A 17,359-nucleotide genomic window follows, 5' to 3' on the forward strand; every position below is an offset into this window, starting at 1 on the left:
ATCCAGAATCTTCTAACCCCCAGCCCGCCAGGGCAGTTGCTGCGCTCCATGGCTGCTGGGACACAGTGCTTTCCGTTGTGGACATGCTCAGTCCAGCTCCTGGCGAGACAGCCCCGCGGTGCGACCGCCACCCTCCTGAGGAAGCAGACACACACAGCTTTCCAGCAGGGTGTGTTGCTGTTGCCAGAAGTGCCTCGTCACATCCACACCACCACCACTGGGGGGTGCTGTGAGTACTGGGGCACACCTGCGCCTCTGTGGTCCGTGCAAGGTTTCCGTGGAGACAATCCTGTGTGGCCCTGTTTAGCCGGCTTCAGGGAGTCACCTTGGGCTGCAGCCGGGTCTTCCTCTAGTGCTCGGTTTGTCGCTGCAGCCTCTGTGGGTGAGTTTATGGAAACATGGGAATGAGAGCTGGGTGTATTTTGGTGTGAACATTTCTGAGGTTATGTGTGTATGGAAGCTTCAGGATGCTGCTGGAAGATGCTGGTTATGAAAGGCTGATGCCTTCGGGATGTGTTGGCAGTTTGAGCTGTCTTTCTAGGCACGTTTTGAAGACACGCCACCCGCACTGCACTTCCCCTGGGGAGTTAATGCTGTCGAGACGCGTGGTCCGCGTGCTCCGTGTGGTCCTGGGAGCCGGAGGCAGCTCTGAGGGGGAGGGCAGAGGGACGGGAGGGGCAGCAGGTGAAGTGACCTCCCTATGGGGCTGCTCCTGGGCTGAGCCCTGGCTCGGGAGCCCTGTTTGTACATGTGTGTGCCTCTGCGTGTGCCTGTGTGTGTGCTTTGCTTGAGTGTGTGTACCCGTGTGTGCCTGTGAAAGTGTGTATTGTGTATGCACGTATGGGAGCATATATTGTGTCTGTATGTGTCTGGTGGGAGGTGAGCCTGTGACAGGGAGAGTCCTGGGCTGGCGTAGGCACGCTGGCCACAGGGGCACTGGACGTCCTCCGTGGCTCCCAGGCCCTGTGCTGCCGGGCTGCGGGGCTCCCACAGGGGCACTGGACGTCCTCCGTGGCTCCCAGGCCCTGTGCTGCTGGGCTCCCTCTGTCTGTGCCCCCGCCATGCCCACCTATGGGCAGACCTGGTGCACGGCCTGATGTGACCTTGCTCTTGCTGGCACTTCTCATTTCTTGCGGTGTAGACTGTGCTGCTAGAGCAGTGTGGATGGACGTCAGGGCCACCCATGAGTCCCAGGTATGGCTCATGTGTGCTGTAGGTGTGGTACTACTGGAGCTCAGGCCTGGAGTGCAAGGGAGGCCCCACAGGGCCTGGGGTTCTGGAAGGCACTGTCACACGAATGTCACCCCCTCATGCAATCTTAAGACTCCCTCGGAGGAGGACGAATGTAACTCCTGGCCCCCGCCCTGGCCCCGTGCCCCCAGCGTGGGGAGGTGACTTCAGGCCAGCGGTCAGTGGCTGGACAGCTGTGGGGGCAGGTGGCTGGTGCTGGAGCCTGCCTGATGACCACGCTGCACACAGGAGTTGCTGCTGACCGTGTGAGGTTGTCAGGCCCCCGCCCTGTCCCTGCTCCCTGCTCCATGGGGTGTGTCCCCTTGCTGGGCCCACCCCATGGCATGTTCTGCAAGGAGGTCCCTGGCCCCTGAGGACCTGGGGCAGTGCTGAGCAGTGCTGAGCTGTTGAGTGCCCCCGGGAGCCCTGCCAGTGGGTTTGCGTGGGAGCTTTTCCCGCTCTGCCATGCTCACCGCCTCTCTCCTGGCAGGTGCCTCCAGTGACCAGCCCCTGGGTGGAAGACTCCGGAAGCTGAGCCTGGGTCAGTATGACAATGATGGCGGGGCGCAGCTGTCCTTCTGCAAGCATGCATGGGGGAAGCCTGGTGTGGATGTGGCCTCTGGCCTGGTGCCTTTCTCATCTCCCACAGATGCCAAAGAGGTATGTGTGGCGCTCTCCCTGTCTGGGCCCCCACCTCTTCCCCCACTTCTCCTGGGGTGTGGGGTGTGGTGCAGGTGTGTGGGACGGAGAAAGGCTGCCTGGCCCTCCGAGTTCTGGTCTGTAAAATGGGCATGCAAGTGGACTCTGAAGGTTGGAGGTAGCACAGCACCAAGCCCCACCTTAGCAGGACTCCCTGGGTGGAAGGCACAGCTGAGAATGGGCGTACCGTTTTTCCTGAGCCATCCCCCAGCCCCAGGAGACGTAGCCTCAGCTTTTAATCCTAGTCAGAGGCGGGTCAGGTATGCAGTGGGATCCATCCCTGAAGCCTGGAAAGCAGAACCTACAGAGCACATGCATCAGCAGTGCTGGTGGTGCAGCCCAGGCTCCAAGTAGGATTTCCTCCCAAACTTCTGTTCAGCTGTGTGTGTGTGTGTTTAAGATTTTTATTGTTTATCTGAAATGCAGAGTTCCATCCACTGGTTCACTCCACTCCCCAAACGACCACAAGAGTCAAGGCTGAGCCGGGGTGAAGCCAGGAACCAGGAGCTGCTTCTGTGTCTCCCTCATGAGTGCAGGGGTCAAAGGACTTGGGCCGTCTTCCGCTTTCCCAGGCACAGTAGTAGGGAGCTGGATTGAGGGTGGAGCAGCCCGGACTCGAACAGCATCCTTGTGGGTTGCTGATGCTGCGGGGAGCAGCTTCGTCTGCTGTGTCACTGTGCCAGCCTTCTGACCTGTGGTGCACCTTCGTGTGTCTCTGGACATACCACACTCTTCCCTCCACATCTGGGGAGGGGTCCAGGACCCTATGTCTACCTGCAGCGGCTACAACATGTACAGATACTCCAGTCTGTGATGTCAGAGGGCTGAGGATGCACAGAGAACCTGTGTGTGTCTCCCGTGTGCCCCCATCATCTGAGGTTACACTCCCTGACACTGTGTGTGTCTCCCCGTGTGCCCCCATCATCTGAGGTTACGCTCCCTGACACTGTGTGTGTCTCCCGTGTGCCCCCATCATCTGAGGTTACACTCCCTGACACTGTGTGTGTCTCCCCGTGTGCCCCCATCATCTGAGGTTACACTCCCTGACACTGTGTGTGTCTCCCCGTGTGCCCCCATCATCTGAGGTTACACTCCCTGACACTGTGTGTGTCTCCCCGTGTGCCCCCATCATCTGAGGTTACACTCCCTGACACTGTGTGTCTCCCGTGTGCCCCCATCATCTGAGGTTATACTCCCTGACACTGTGTGTGTCTCCCCGTGTGTCCCCCATCATCTGAGGTTACACTCCCTGACACTGTGTGTGTCTCCCGTGTGCCCCCCATCATCTGAGGTTACACTCCCTGACACTGTGTCTCCCCATGTGCCCCCATCATCTGAGGTTACACTCCCTGACACTGTGTGTGTCTCCCCGTGTGCCCCCATCATCTGAGGTTACACTCCCTGACACTGTGTCTCCCCATGTGCCCCCATCATCTGAGGTTACACTCCCTGACACTGTGTGTGTCTCCCCGTGTGCCCCCATCATCTGAGGTTACACTCTCTGACACTGTGTGTCTCCCCGTGTGCCCCCATCATCTGAGGTTATACTCCCTGACACTGTGTGTGTCTCCCGTGTGCCCCCATCATCTGAGGTTACACTCCCTGACACTGTGTGTCTCCCGTGTGCCCCCATCATCTGAGGTTACACTCCCTGACACTGTGTGTCTCCCGTGTGTCCCCCATCATCTGAGGTTACACTCCCTGATCACTGCCTGTGTGTGTCTCCCCGTGTGTCCCCCATCATCTGAGGTTACACTCCCTGGTCACTGCCTGTGTGTGTCTCCCGTGTGCCCCCATCATCTGAGGTTACACTCCCTGACACTGTGTGTCTCCCGTGTGCCCCCATCATCTGAGGTTACACTCCCTGACACTGTGTGTCTCCCGTGTGTCCGCCATCATCTGAGGTTACACTCCCTGATCACTGCCTGTGTGTGTCTCCCCGTGCGTCCCCCATCATCTGAGGTTACACTCCCTGATCACTGCCTGTGTGTGTCTCCCGTGTGCCCCCATCATCTGAGGTTACACTCCCTGACACTGTGTGTCTCCGCGTGTGCCCCCATCATCTGAGATTACACTCCCTGATCACTGCCTGTGTGTGTCTCCCTGTGTGCCCCGCTGTGTGAGGTTACACTGCCTGACTTACTCTCATTGTTCCGGGGAGGTCATGCTTACAGCAGTGGTGCCAAGGAAAGTGCTTGCTCAGTACGCATGCAGCTTTTCTGTTCTGAACATTTTCTTTTCTAATAATTAATAACTTAATTAACTTGCAAGGCAAGGGGAAGTTGAGGGGAGGAGAAAGCAAGAGAGTTTGAATCATCCCCGAATGGCTGCAACAGCCAGAGTCTAGAACCCCAACCAGGAATCCCATGTAGGTAACAGGGATCCACCACTTGGGCCATGCTTTGCTGCCTTCCCAGGCACATCAGCAGAGACCTGGATCAGCAGTGAAGCAGCCAGGACTTGAACCAGCATCCACATGGGATGCTGGCGTCTCAGGAGACAGCTTAACCCTCTGTGCCACATAGCAGCCCCATCTTGTCTAAATGTTTTCCATCCATGGTTGGTTGACTCGCTGGGTCCTAAGCTGGTAGATAGAGGCCGGCTGTGTGCAACGCTCTCCTCATGCTTTGATTGCTGAAGGTAGGAATGCTGAGTGCTAGGTGCTGGCAGGGACTCCCTGGACCCTGGAGTGTCCATCAACTGTGTGACGCCACACTGCGAGACAGACATGAGCTAGCCCATGGTGGGAACCCTGCCTCCTGGTCCCTCTCAGATGAGGCTGCCCTTCATGACCAGCGTGGGTGCCAGTGCCGGGAGAGGACCACCCCAGCTCCTGCCTCACATGTGCTCTTCATGCCCATTTCAGACGGTGAGCTCTGCGTACCCACCGGACCTGGACATGCATGATGGCAGGGTGCTCGGCACGGAGCCTGTGTGTACAACCCCAGCATTTGCCATGTCTCCAGAAACACCATATAGTAAGAAGGGTGGAGTGGGCCGTGTGCACCAGTAAGGAGGGAGGGGTGGGCTGTGTGCACCAGTAAGGAAAGTGGAGTGGGCCGTGTGCACCCCTGTAAGGAAAGTGGAGTGGGCCGTGTGCACCAGTAGGGAAGGTGGAGTGGGCCGTGTGCACCCCTGTAAGGAAAGTGGAGTGGGCCGTGTGCAGCACCTGCCAGGGAGGCTAACCGAGCCTATTGTGCTGTCTTGCAGGGAAGAATCCCCTGAGATACCCTCTGTTCAGCTCACCCGAGCCCCTGCGGAACAACCCAGCCACACTGCACCAAGGAGGGCCTGGTAAGTCCCTTGTGTGACCACTGCACCAGGCCACCACCCTCCTGTGCCAAGGGGCTGAGGACAGTCTGGCCTGGCAGGTGCTTGGGGCAAGGCCATAGAGCCTGCTTCGGGTGTGGGGCAGTGAAAGGCCTGAGGTGCTCTCTGCTGTAGCTGGTACCACCCGGATGTGTGCTCGTAGGAGCAGGTCAGCCTGGATGCTTCTGCCTTCCTCCCTGTATGTGTCACTGCTGTGGGTGCGGTGCTAAGAACCAGCACCCTCCCAGCCGCTTTCTACGTGACGGATGGCCTGGGACCCTGCACCTGCGGGGTCCTCCGCTAGCCTGCCCAAAGGTGTCCCTTGTGCCCCAGTGGAGCTCTGGGGCACCCTGCATGCTGTGCACCTCGCTCTGTGCGCAGTCGGGAGGGAGTCAGTGATGATGCCAAGACTGAGGTGTGAGTTGTGTTCCCAGCTGGCCTCTGGCGCCAGAGCAGGTGCCGTGAGACGCAAACCCAGGGTCACCTAGAAACATGCAGGCGACATGCGGTGGGGCGAGCTACCTGCGAACAGAGAGGATCAGCAGGCCTCAGGTGAGCGCGCCAAGCGTGTGCTCAACTCCACCAAGGCCTGGGCGGTCAGGCCATGTGCACGCCTGGCGGTGCGATGGTCGCGGCCTGGGTCCTGTGTGCGGAGGGCAGCCCTGCTCCCAGCACGTCCACCCCCGTGTGTGCTGCACTCGCCTCTGCAGCGTGGGGAGGATGCAGGGAATCTCCAGCCTTGCATTGCTGCAGCGTCCGGCAAGGTCAGCGTCCAGGACTCGGGGTGCGCCTAAGCTCTGTGACCTCCTCTTACGACGACTGTGGGCCTGTGAGTAGACTTCTAGAAGAAATAGGACAGACCTTGGGGATCCAGGGCGAAGTGCAATTCTTAGAATCAGAAGTGAGAAAAAGAAATTGATAAATCAGACCTCATCTTCTTACACTCTGCAAAACGTCTGTGAAGAGGATACAGTGTGGGACTGGGGGAAGACATTTGTGCACCACATATCTGGAAAAAACCAGAGTGTCGCATGGAATATTCCAGAACTCTCCACACACAACTGTAAAGAACCCAATGGTCCTCTTAGAAATCACACTGCAGACATGGAGGGTATCCAGGTGGCAAGGGACGAGGGGCTGGCGCTCAGCATTGTGGGCCATGAGGGTAGTGCAAGGCTGAGCCGCTGTGAGCATGAGTGGTCACAACACACCCACAGCAGGGCCAGGACAAAGGTGCTGCAGCCCAGGCCAGAGATAATGATGGAAGACCCGTCCTCACGTGCGGCTGGTGGGAAGGCCGGGGACAATGACGGGAGACCCCATCCTCACTCAGGGCTGGTGGGAAGGGAAACCTGGCTGCAGTTTCTTTAAGAAACAGCAAAACATGCATGATTGCCTTTTGTCCTGGGCCTTGATTCTCGCGTACACCTGTACACCGTTGTCAGTGGCTGCCTAGGAGCTGCAGTCCGGAAAGGGGCCTTCCTACACGGGCGTGGCCAGGCCAGTGTGGCTCCTCCATGTCAGGCAGTGCAGCTGGGCGGGGGGCTGTGAGGAGTCACCCCCGACGTGTGTGTCATGCAGTCTACCTGGCAGTTACCGATGCGAAAGGAAGCAGCAAGTGTTGAGGGTCCAGAGGGGTCAGGGTGGGAAACAGGGAAGCCCCTCTGTGTCGACCGAATCGGGGTCTCAGGCCCAGGGTAGTGGGGACCATGCTGCAGCAGGATGAAGTGCATGGTACCTCTGCGAATGTCTAGGGTCTGCGAGCGTAGCTGGTCTCAGAATTGGAAGCATAATTAATTCCCGTCATTGGGGGTGTGGCTGAGACAGCCTCAAGTGTGGATTGACAGGAGTTGAAGTTGGGTGGGGTCCACGGGATGAGCTAGACTGCTGCCTACTTGTGCAATTGCTTGGAATTTTCTGTAACTCAAAGCACACAAGGTAATGACTCCTTGGCGTTGAAGGCTGCCCACTGCCATCCACAACTGTCAGCTTGGTGTCTCCACTGTCCAGGACCTGTGAGGCCAGCAGGAGCTGGAAAATACTGATACTGCCACCTGCCCTGCCCAAGTGTAGACAGCAGAGCAGGGAGTAGAGGCCAGGGGAGCGCCCGGGTGCCCGGCGAGGACATGAGAGGTTTGGAGGACAAGCAGGAGTGAGTAGGTATTGCCGAGGCAGGCGGAGGGTGTTGGTCTCGGGGAAGTGGCAGGTGCAGAGGCCTTGGCAGGTGCAGCCAGACCGTGCTCGGGATCTGCAGAGACCGGGGAACCTAGCCCCGGGAAGCAGGGCAAGGCCAGGACATTTCACTGCAGGCCCTGGAGGTGGAAGGTGGTGGTGTGGCTCAGCTGGTGCCACGTCACAAGCAGCCATGCGTTGCAGAGGTAACAGCTCAGCCTGGTGTTTGCTGTCACTGTTGCTGCTGTGCAGATGGGCTGTGCCTTGGGGCTCCAGTGAGGATTCTGCAGCCTCACTAAGGTGGGCGTGAAAGCCAGGTGTGGATGGGGGGAGTCTTCAAAGTCTGTCTTCCTGGGGGTTAGGGATGCTGCACTGGGTAGTAACAGAAACTCCAGGACTGTGTTAGGGGTTTGGGAGGCAGGGCTGGCTGGCGCACCGCAGGGTAAGTATAGCTGAGCTGCAGTAGGGCCAGGATGGCCCAGCAGTGGGTGTCCCCAGTGCGCAACGGCTTCAACTAGGGGCAAGAGGGTGGGTGTGACCCGGTCTGAGCACCAGCATGCAGGGGCCAGCATGGCTGTCCCATTCCAGAAGATCCCTGTTGTCTGTTGTGTCTGGCTCCTCATGCTATGGCCAGATCACTCCCCTCAGTTGCCATGAGTCCCCAGACACCAGCACGCCTGGGGTAGGAGAGAAACAGCTGTTGTGTGGGTGGAGTTCGCACAGTGCTACTACGAAAGCCACATTCAGCGGCAAGTGCAGCAGACAGCTGGGTGAGAGGATCTGTTGGGTAGATGCTTATGGATGGCTAGGAGCGGCTCCTTGCCAAGCTGGCCCAGCGGGATTTCTGCTCAGGGTAGGGAAGAGAGGTAGCAAGGAACAGGCAGAGGAGTTGGCTGACATAAAATGTAGGTGACAACTGAGGATTTACCCAAGGCGGTCATGGGAGAGTCTGTGGCCCAGGGTGGGAACAAAGCTGGTGGGCACTGTAGCCCACAGGACTCTGAATGTATCCAATGCCTCCACGCTGTTCCTGTGTCTGTTTCCTGGGTCCTCTGGGTGCTGGGCTCAGGCCCTGGAGCCCATGCTCTTGAGGCCTGCCCGGTCTTCCCCGTGCCAGGGCACCCTGCACCCACTCTTCCCACCTGGAGCCCATGCTCTTGAAGCCTGCCTGGTCCTCCCCGTGCCAGGGCACCCTGCACCCACTCTTCCCACCTGGAGCCCATGCTCTTGAGGCCTGCCCAATCCTCCCCCACCAGGGCACCCTGCACCCACTCTTCCCACAAGTAAGCAGCTGTGGTAAACAACGCAGCAAAGTTAACACGAAGCACACCCCAGGCTGCTCTCAATGCAGTGGTTGCTGGGCCAGGTCCAGCATTCTTTCCCAAGGGGTGATGTCCGAGGCCCAGGCCTGCCTAAGCCTGCTCGGGCCCGAGGCGGCCTGCGAGCCGGCTGGCCTCACGCCGCGGTGTGGGGCGGGTGCCATGCCTTGCCCCCCCATCCCACATTCTCGCCCTAGCTTCTCCGCCAGCCAGAACAGTAGGCGCTCCCGCAACCCACTCCATGTGCTTATCAGCCAGCTAGGAACAGAGCCTGAAGTTACCAAACAGATCTGCCTGCCTTTCGACATCTAAATATTTGGAAAGCTTTCCAGCATCCGGCCTCTGGACGCTAGCCCCCACGCAGCGACATCCTGCTCTCCGGGATTTCAGCTGCCTGCACAGCAAGGCCTGGGTGCCGGCGTGCACGGGCAGTGGCCTCTGGGCCATGCCTGATGTCTGGACATACGCTCTCATTGCTGACCCTTCCTAACCAGCTGACTCCGGCAGGGCCTGGTCTCTGCTATGGAGGTGTAAATCCCAGAATCCCTGGGGCTCGTGAGAATCTAAGGTGAACGCAGCGCTCGAGCCTGGGCCTGTGAACACCCAGCTAGGAGTGTTGGCGAAAGCCTAATGTGGGCAACGAAACAAATCAGGAGGCTGGGGGTGGCTAGGAGCCTGGTGGGATCCTGGTTCTGGAAGCTTGAGATTGGGGCTGGGGGCACATCTGGTGAGGGTGCCTGGTTGTGTCTTGCCATGGTGAGGGCACAGAGAGGGACAGAGGCCCAGAGCCTTGGATAACAAACCCGCTCTGGACGACAGCATTGATCCCCCTGTTGCCCGGGAGAATGAGTTTCCCCCGCGTGGCCTTGGGCCGCACACACTGGGGGTGAAGAGGCTCCCTGTGCACCCAGTGTGCGGGGCCCTAGCCGGGGGCTCTGTCCTTGCCTCACCTGCTTCAGGAGTGTGGTGGCTGTGCAGACGGCCACTGAAGGAGCAGTTTCAAGTGCTGTCTAGTTCTGCCAAGAGGATGCCGTGATTGGGTTAATAATTCGTGAGCTATGTTCGTGTGATCTGTCCACTGGTTCGCTTTCCCCAGACACCCCAACAGCTGAGCCAGAGCCAGGTATGAGCCAGAGTTCTGGAATTCAGCCTGGGTCTTTCTCATGGGTAAGCTGTCACCTTCCAGGGTGCACATTAACAGTTGGGAGTGGAGGAGGACTCGGACCAGGCACCGTGATGGGAGATGTTGCTGCTGGAATCTACATGACGCCGTGGCAGGGCACTGTCCCGGCTTGGGTGGAGCAGCTACAGGCAGCAGGGAGCCGGTGGAGTCTGAGGTTGCTTCCTGCAGGATATGTACCTTAAGCTTTGTGGAAGGGGGCCTTTCCTGTGGCATTCACCCAGGACCCTCAGGATGGCCTGTGTACTTCAACTTTGTGTTAACTACAGCAGAGCTCATGGGCGCTTGCAGATCTTGGGAGGAATGGAAGTGATAGGTCAGTGTATCATGGTGCTCCCAGATTTTAAAATCCCTGCTTCTGGGGGCTTCCTCCTGGAGCCTGTTACAGCCCACTAGGTAGGTAGTTAAGCATAATGGTGGTCACTTGTCGGCCAGGGTCTGGTGGGCAGCGGGGAGCTGCACCTGGGGCAGGCAAGACAGGAAATGGCAGCTGTGAGGCTAGCTGGCTCACCACGGCCAGTGGGGTCACTGCCACTGCTCATGTCCTGAGCAGTCTCACCTCCCAAGGTTCTCCACTGGCCCTGGAGACTGATCCTGGGTCCATGAGTGTGGGGCACACAAGCTGCTTGGGGAGCACAGCCTCACCGTCTCCTGAAGCTGATGGAATGTTCTGGAACTGCTGTGTCCTGCCCCAGAGCCATGTGTGATGCCAGCAGCGCCCCTTGGCCTCTCAGTGTCCCAGGTGAGGACATGCAGAAAGGGAGACTGCACACCCCACCTGTGGGGTGGAAGGCTACGGGCAGCAGGTGCCTCTGTCTCTGCCGAGCCCGGGAGGTGCTGTTAGGCATTGCTGGCCGGAAGCCCATGGAATGTTTCATTGGCATAGTCTTCTGTTTCTGATACATCTCGGCTTCCAGACAGTTCTCAAATAGTTGTGGTGTTCTCAGTGGAGGTGAATGCACTGGCATTCAACGTATTCACAGTGTCTGCAGAGCCGCACCCCAGGGCGGTTCCAGAACATTCCGCTGGCTTCAGGAGACAGGCTTCTTGTGTTTTGCAACTTGGCTTCCTGCTCCAGGGTCCAGAAGGGCAGGGTGGGCCTCTGAGGGCTGCTTGCGCGCACACACACACACCCCTGATGCTTTGGGCAAGCCGGGAGGGCAGCCCAGCTCTGCAGTCGGGGGGCTGGGGAGAAACAGAGTGGTTCTGCAGGGACTGTGGACTTGGTAGGTGCGCGAGGGCCAGAAGGGGGAAGAAGAGAGGTCCCTGCAGTGAGAGTCGGAGGCGGGGATGGAAGGGAGAGCTGACACAGGGATGAGAGGATCTCGGGGTGAGCACGACTGGCCTGGGTAGCTGACTCGCTGTGCTCTGAACCCTGGCAGCCTTAAGTGAGAGCGTTTACGTGTCCCGTGCTGATGTTGGCTCCAGAGGGGCAGTGTGTCTGTGTCCAGCTGAGCACGTCCCTGCAGCGGGCTCTGCGGTCACCTTTGTGCCTGGGAACCTGCACTGAGGAAGGGTTGTGCACAGCCAGTGTCACTACCCCCCTCCCAGGGAACCTGGGCTGACGCGCCACATCAAGGCTGCATGCTGAGGTCAGAGTTCAGCACGGGCTTGTGACTGAGGGGCTGTGGGCCTGAGAGTGTCAATTCACTGGCGTGGGGTGAAGTTCAGACGCGTGGCGCTGGCTTGCCGGCTGCCACCCCACGGGCAAGGATGCACATCTCGGAGCGCTTCTCACACTCCACTCTGAGCTCTGTGGAGGCGTGCCCTTGCTTGCTTTGGCTTTGAGGACGGTGAGTGAGTATGCATGTCTTGATCTGCTCCCTGTTGACCCTCAGCGAACGGAAGCTGTGCTGAGAGGACCTCGGGGGTTTTGTTCTCACCTTTGTCTTCAGCAACACGGGGTGACTCTGGACGGGGTGGTGGAGGGCCTCCAGCGCTGTGACCTTGCGCATGCTGCATGACCCAGAACATCTCTGAAATGCACACACCAGGTGAAGAATGCGTGGATTCTGGGTAGTGTTCGGTTTGTGAATATGACTGTATAGCAAAAATGTGTCTCTAAGTTTAGGTTTTTAATGCAAAATGTACCTGCTCGCCCAGGAATTTGCACACACTGCCGCCTGCCAGGCCCGCACTCTGGGAACAGAGGAGTGGATCAGCCCGGGGCCTGGTGCAGGTTGCAGGCGAGGGCCCATCCCGTGGTGGCCGGGGGCCAGTGTGTGGAATCTGCAGCCCACTGTCACCCTGAAGGCCGTGCAGGCCTGAGCTTGTTGGCTCCTCACAGCTCTGAATGGGGAAGGGCAGCAGAGTGCCCCAGTGACCCCTGTGGAGGCACCTTTGGAGGCTGTCACCTGGCCCCGCTACCTTGCTGCTCACCTTCCCCGACGCCCCGCAGCTTCTCCCGGAGCTGCACCCGCTGTGGGATTGTGTTCTGCAGCTCTGTCTTGCGCTACTGCCCCGTGGTGCTGGGTGCACCTGAAGGATGTGGACTCTGCAGCGCTGAGAAGCGCTCTGAGACGTGCGTCCTTCACCATGGAGCTGGCCTTGCCCTCCTTATTGTGGCTGGGCAGAGCCTTGGGGTGCCCCCTGGGGGGAGCCTCCTCCCAGAGCCAGGCACCGACCCCACCATCCTGGCAAGCTGAAGGACCATCTGCCTCTGTTTAGGCCTGTGACGTTGCCGTGTGCCAAGCTATCCCTCAGTGTCCCTGCAGCATGAAGCCTGGCTCTGCCACCATGGTGCTACCCTGCTGAGGGTGTCCCTGTGGGAAGCATCCCTGCCCGTTCATGGTGACCCCCTTTCTGAGTGTCCTCTGCTGTTCCTGGGAACGTGAGACCTAGCCCGCACTGGGGTCGTCATATGCACGCACCTGCTTCGTGCCTGGATGTGCACACCTGTTGCTTCCTGAGCTGTGCACTTACATGGGTGGGGAAGGAAAACCACCCCTGGGTAGCTGCAGATCTCATCATCGATAAACTGCCTGCGCCCTGACACCTGGGGGGCTCCCTGACAGGCGGACCTGTACTAGGTGTGGGGCCGCCTTGAAGGCGAAGCCCCATCCGAGCCCGTCCCTGCAGCAGCGAGAGTGGTCCTCCCGTGGGGATACCCCCTGCCCTGGGCACTGGGCATCAGGTAACCCTCAGGGACTGAGAAGGGTGCCAGCACCTCCAAGGGCCTTGCTGTGCTGTGCCTGGTCCTGTGGGGGCATCCTGAGACCCCTGCTCGTCAGCTTGGCGGGGTCAGAAGCTGCTGCTACAGGCAGAACTTGCAGGTCATCCCAGGGCTGCTCTGCCTCGCCCCAGGGCCTGCTTGCGCAGGAGCAGGAGCCAGGGCCAGCAGCTTCCTGTGCTGGCCTCCCCTGCTAAGCCCTGAGAGGGCCCTGCACATGTCCTGCCTGGGGGGACCTGCTCACCTGGGTGCACATAGGGCCTGCGAGCCTGTGGGTAGCAGGTGGCTGGCTAGAAGCCCTGGTCCAGTGAGCATTCCCTCAAACAGACCCTGTGTTAGGGAGGGATCCCTTCCCAGAATGCGGGAAGGGCTCCCAGTCTCGCAGCCCTTGAGTTCCCTTTCCGGGATCCTCCCCCAAGAATGTGACATCCTCAATGCCCCCGTCCCTCACATCCGCTGACAAGGACATCTTCCGGCTTCCTGCCCAAGCTTCCGTTGCTCCTCCCCATTCCCCTCTCTTCCTGCCTTTGCTCCTAGATAGGTTCCAGATGTGGCCAGGCCACACCTTGTTCCCTCTTGCCCGTGGGTGCTGTTCTACAGGCCGACCAGTTGTGCGCCATGTTTTGGGGTTCACTGCTGGAGTCTGGGGCTCTGGAAGACAGCACGTCCCAGGGAGGGGGCACTGTCCTTTGTCGCTCACCTGCACCGAGGCCAACGCCCGGCCTCCCTGTGGGCCCTGGCGACTCCCCGGTTGCCTGCAGCGTCCAACACAGATCCGGTTCTGGGCTCAGGGTTATTTTCTGATGTGCACTGTCAGGGGTGAGTGGCCTTTCCACTCCAGGGCTCCAGGGTCAGCCTTGCCAGCTCCTGAGTCTGAGATGTGAGGAGAGTTCCAGGTGACCTGGCAGCCTCAGACAGGTAACCATTCACCCAAGGTACATGGGGCTATTGCCCCCATCACCTGTCTGTTGCCTGCTCAGGGTCTTACGACTTCAGCCTGGTGGATGGGTCACTGGTGGTCCAGGTTGGGACAGAGCCCTAGGCAGGGAGAGTTTCTTTACCCTCCCTCTCTCCAGAAGGGACAGATCCTGGGTTTGAGGGTGGGAAGGGCTCCACAGTTTTGGGGAAGGAACCGCCTGTGCACCCTGGGCCGTTACCTTGCCATCATCATGGCCCCTGGGGCTGTGACAAGCAGAGAGAAGAGGGAAAAGGAGGGGTCTCAGGTGTCCGTGGAGCCCCCTGAGACTCGCCCAAGTTGTTGCCTGTATCCTGTGCCCCATGACGTTACAGAGAGAACTCTGCCGGTGCGTGCAGGACCAGGCTTTCCTGGCAGTGTCCTGACCTTGCTCTGCCCTTGGAGAAGGGTCCTAGGGTCTCCCTGGGCCCTGGCTGCAACTCTCCTACAGGGCTGCTCCGACAGCCTGTGTTCATGGTATCCTCGAGGCCATCCTGCAAGGTGCCAGACCAGGGCAACAGGGCGTGTGCCAGGATGAGAGAGGCTGGCCAGGGGCACATCCCTGTACGTGTGCTGGCTCTCGGTGAGTGACCTTGGGGAACCCAGCACTGCCTCGTGCCCCAGGTCTCCTGCCACACTGGGGCTGTCAGAAGTTTTGTACATCCAGGGAGTGCCTGAGAGAGGGGGAAGGGGAGGACACAGCCCTGTGGGAGGCCAGGCTGCTGCAGGGGGGCCAGGGTAGGGAGTCACAGCCCGCTGCAGCCTCTACTGCATGGGATTTGCTGCTGGAGGCTCCCTGGGCTGCCCCACTAGGGGTTGGTGGTCAGACTGGGAGGCGTAAGAGCCCCTGGAGCTTGCTGCGGTGGGCTCAGCAGGGAGGGTGGAGCGATGAGGGGCTAGGGGAGGAAAGCCGGGGCAGAGGAGTGGAACGGAAGCAGGCGGCAGTGGAGCAAGGCGGGGCTGTCTGCAGGCACTGGCTGGGCAGGCTGCCCACAGCAGCTCCACAATCCCGGGATTCTTTTCCGCGGACCAGCTCTCGCAGCCGCTGAATGGGCCTCTTTGGGGGTGGCGCCCCGCCTCCCGCCTGCTCCCAGGGGACAGGCCGGACACAGAGCCCCGCCCGGGTGGGTGGGGGCGGCCACGGGGACTGGGACCCGACTCCCCTGGGACAGGCTGGACACAGGGCTGGGTGGCCAGGGGTGGCTGCGGGGAGCTGGGACTCCACTCATCTCCCGGGTCCGTCGGGAACAGACCTGCTGAGCGACTTTGAGCCAGCCCACAGCTTTCTGGACCCTGCCATGGACTGACCGGGTCCCCAGGTATCCAGGTAAGAAGGACGCAGGGGACCTGGAACTTTTTCCCGCCCAGCCCTAAGCTACGCCGGGGCTCCCCAGGCCTCTGGCCAGCCCCAGGGCTGAAATCTGATCCGTTGCCTGGTGGGGGAGGGCTGGGTGGCCTGGGGTGGGGAGGGGGTGCTGAGGGACCAGGAAGCAGGGGCGGGGCTGAGAGCCTGGAGTCCCTTTGTGATTCCAATGAGTTCCCTGGGCTTGGGGACAAAAGGCCCCAGCCCTTGAGCCTGAGAGCTTTTCCCCCAGGCCTGCCCTTGGTCTTCCTAACAAAAGCCTGGTTTACAGATGTGTGGCTCTGCGGGGCTGCTTCCCACAGCACATTCCTCCCCGCCCAGCGCCCGCCCGCTGCCACTGGGCTCCAGGCTGGGGTCGCCCTCCCCGGCACGGGAGTCAGGGCGGCCCCAGCCTCTCAGTCCAGCCGTGCTTGGGAACTTGGGGCGTGTGGCTTGCCGCCGTGGTCCTTGGGATTGTTCCTGCCTGTGGCTAGCTCTCGAGCACTGTGCAGGTGTCAGAGGGAGTGAGGGGACCCCCCCACAGGGCCTTCCCTCCCTGGAGGGGGCGTGGGCTCCCAGGTGGGGGTTCTGTGTGTTGCTCTTGGCAGTGAGCGAGACTTCTCCGAGGTTTCTCGCACATTCTGTGTGGAGCACACACAGCAGTAATTTTCCATGCATTCCATCCGTAGGTCAGTGTCTCTGAGACCGTATGGTTTGGTTGGAAATGACTTTTCTAACGCTAGAGGTGAAACGAAAGAGCTGGGCTGCTCTGTCTGTCCCTGCCCTGTCCATGGGGGTGGCCAGTGGGCGCTGGAGCCCGCCTCTGCCGGGCACTGGAAACAGACCCTTTGGACCAGGGAGTAAGTGTCCTGCAAAGGAGCAGGTGTGTGTCAGGGTCCCTGTCCTCCACAAGCTGCAGGTGTGTGTCAGGGTCCCTGTCCTCCACAAGCTGACAGGTGTGTGTCAGGGTCCCTGTCCTCCACAAGCTGACAGGTGTGCCGTGCTGGGCTGAGGGAGCAGGTGTGTGTCAGGGTCCCTGTCCTCCACAAGCTGCAGGTGTGCCGTGCGGGCTGAGGGAGCAGGTGTGTGTCAGGGTCCCTGTCCTCCACAAGCTGACAGGTGTGCCGTGCGGGCTGAGGGAGCAGGTGTGTGTCAGGGTCCCTGTCCTCCACAAGCTGACAGGTGTGCCGTGCGGGCTGAGGGAGCAGGTGTGTGTCAGGGTCCCTGTCCTCCACAAGCTGCAGGTGTGTCGTGCGGGCTGAGGGGGTGGCTCCCGCAGGGACAGCCACTTCGCTGCTGGGTTGAGATGTCGCTGACCGAGATGGGGATACCCCTGTTTCCTCCCTTCACCTTGCCTTCCAGAATCTGTTTCCTGCGTGCAGGGTGAGCCCTACGCTCTGGCAGGGTTTATTCTGGTCTCCTTGGTGATGTTCCTTCTGGAAGCTGGACCTGCAGGGTGTAACCCGGGACTGGGGGGGTGGTCAGCGGACAGTGCCCCTCCTCCTCCAGCCCTTCTGCTTTACAAAGTAGCGGCATGCATGGGTGGGGACCAGGCAGTTGTACTGGCGGTGGGGGTTGCCTTAGGCTGGTACAGCGATTTTCCTTGAGGGCAAGGCCATAACCTTGGCCCACCTGAGGGTGGCTGCAAGGCATTCTGGGCCTTGGGACTTCATGGCAATAGGGTCACCGTTCCTGGCGGGTCACAATCTCTCCCTGGTCGTCCCACCACCTCCTGCCTGGGTTTTGCCTGGAACTCACTTAAGAAAGCAGGGAGCTGCCCAGCATGGCCTTGCCCGCCCCAGGAGCAGGGGGTGCTGTACCTTGGGCAGTGTGCTGCATCTCTGTGATGCTTGGGCAGAGGAGGGGGGCCCCCTGGTCAGCCTGGGCAACAGCTGCCGGCTCCAGGGCTGCTGGGTCTGGGGAGACAGCTGCTGAGAGGCTGGGGCTCCCACCCCAGGTGGTGTCCACTTCTGGGCATCGAGGC

General features: G+C 60.1%; 1 protein-coding gene across 4 annotated transcripts in view; it reads left to right on the forward strand.

Annotated features, from left to right (window-relative positions):
- TNS3 (tensin 3) overlaps positions 1–17,359 on the forward strand; it is a 130,319-nt gene that overhangs the window by 89,485 nt on the left and 23,475 nt on the right. For all 4 annotated transcript variants that reach the window (XM_058678365.1, XM_058678366.1, XM_058678368.1 and 1 more), the window contains 3 exons: positions 1,721–1,890; positions 4,796–4,907; positions 5,140–5,223. In XM_058678365.1, coding sequence (XP_058534348.1) covers positions 1,721–1,890; positions 4,796–4,907; positions 5,140–5,223 — 366 coding nt within the window. The remainder of the gene's footprint in view (positions 1–1,720; positions 1,891–4,795; positions 4,908–5,139; positions 5,224–17,359) is intronic.

Source organism: Ochotona princeps, chromosome 20, assembly GCF_030435755.1.
Source record: "Ochotona princeps isolate mOchPri1 chromosome 20, mOchPri1.hap1, whole genome shotgun sequence".
In the NCBI taxonomy this organism is placed as follows: domain Eukaryota; kingdom Metazoa; phylum Chordata; class Mammalia; order Lagomorpha; family Ochotonidae; genus Ochotona; species Ochotona princeps.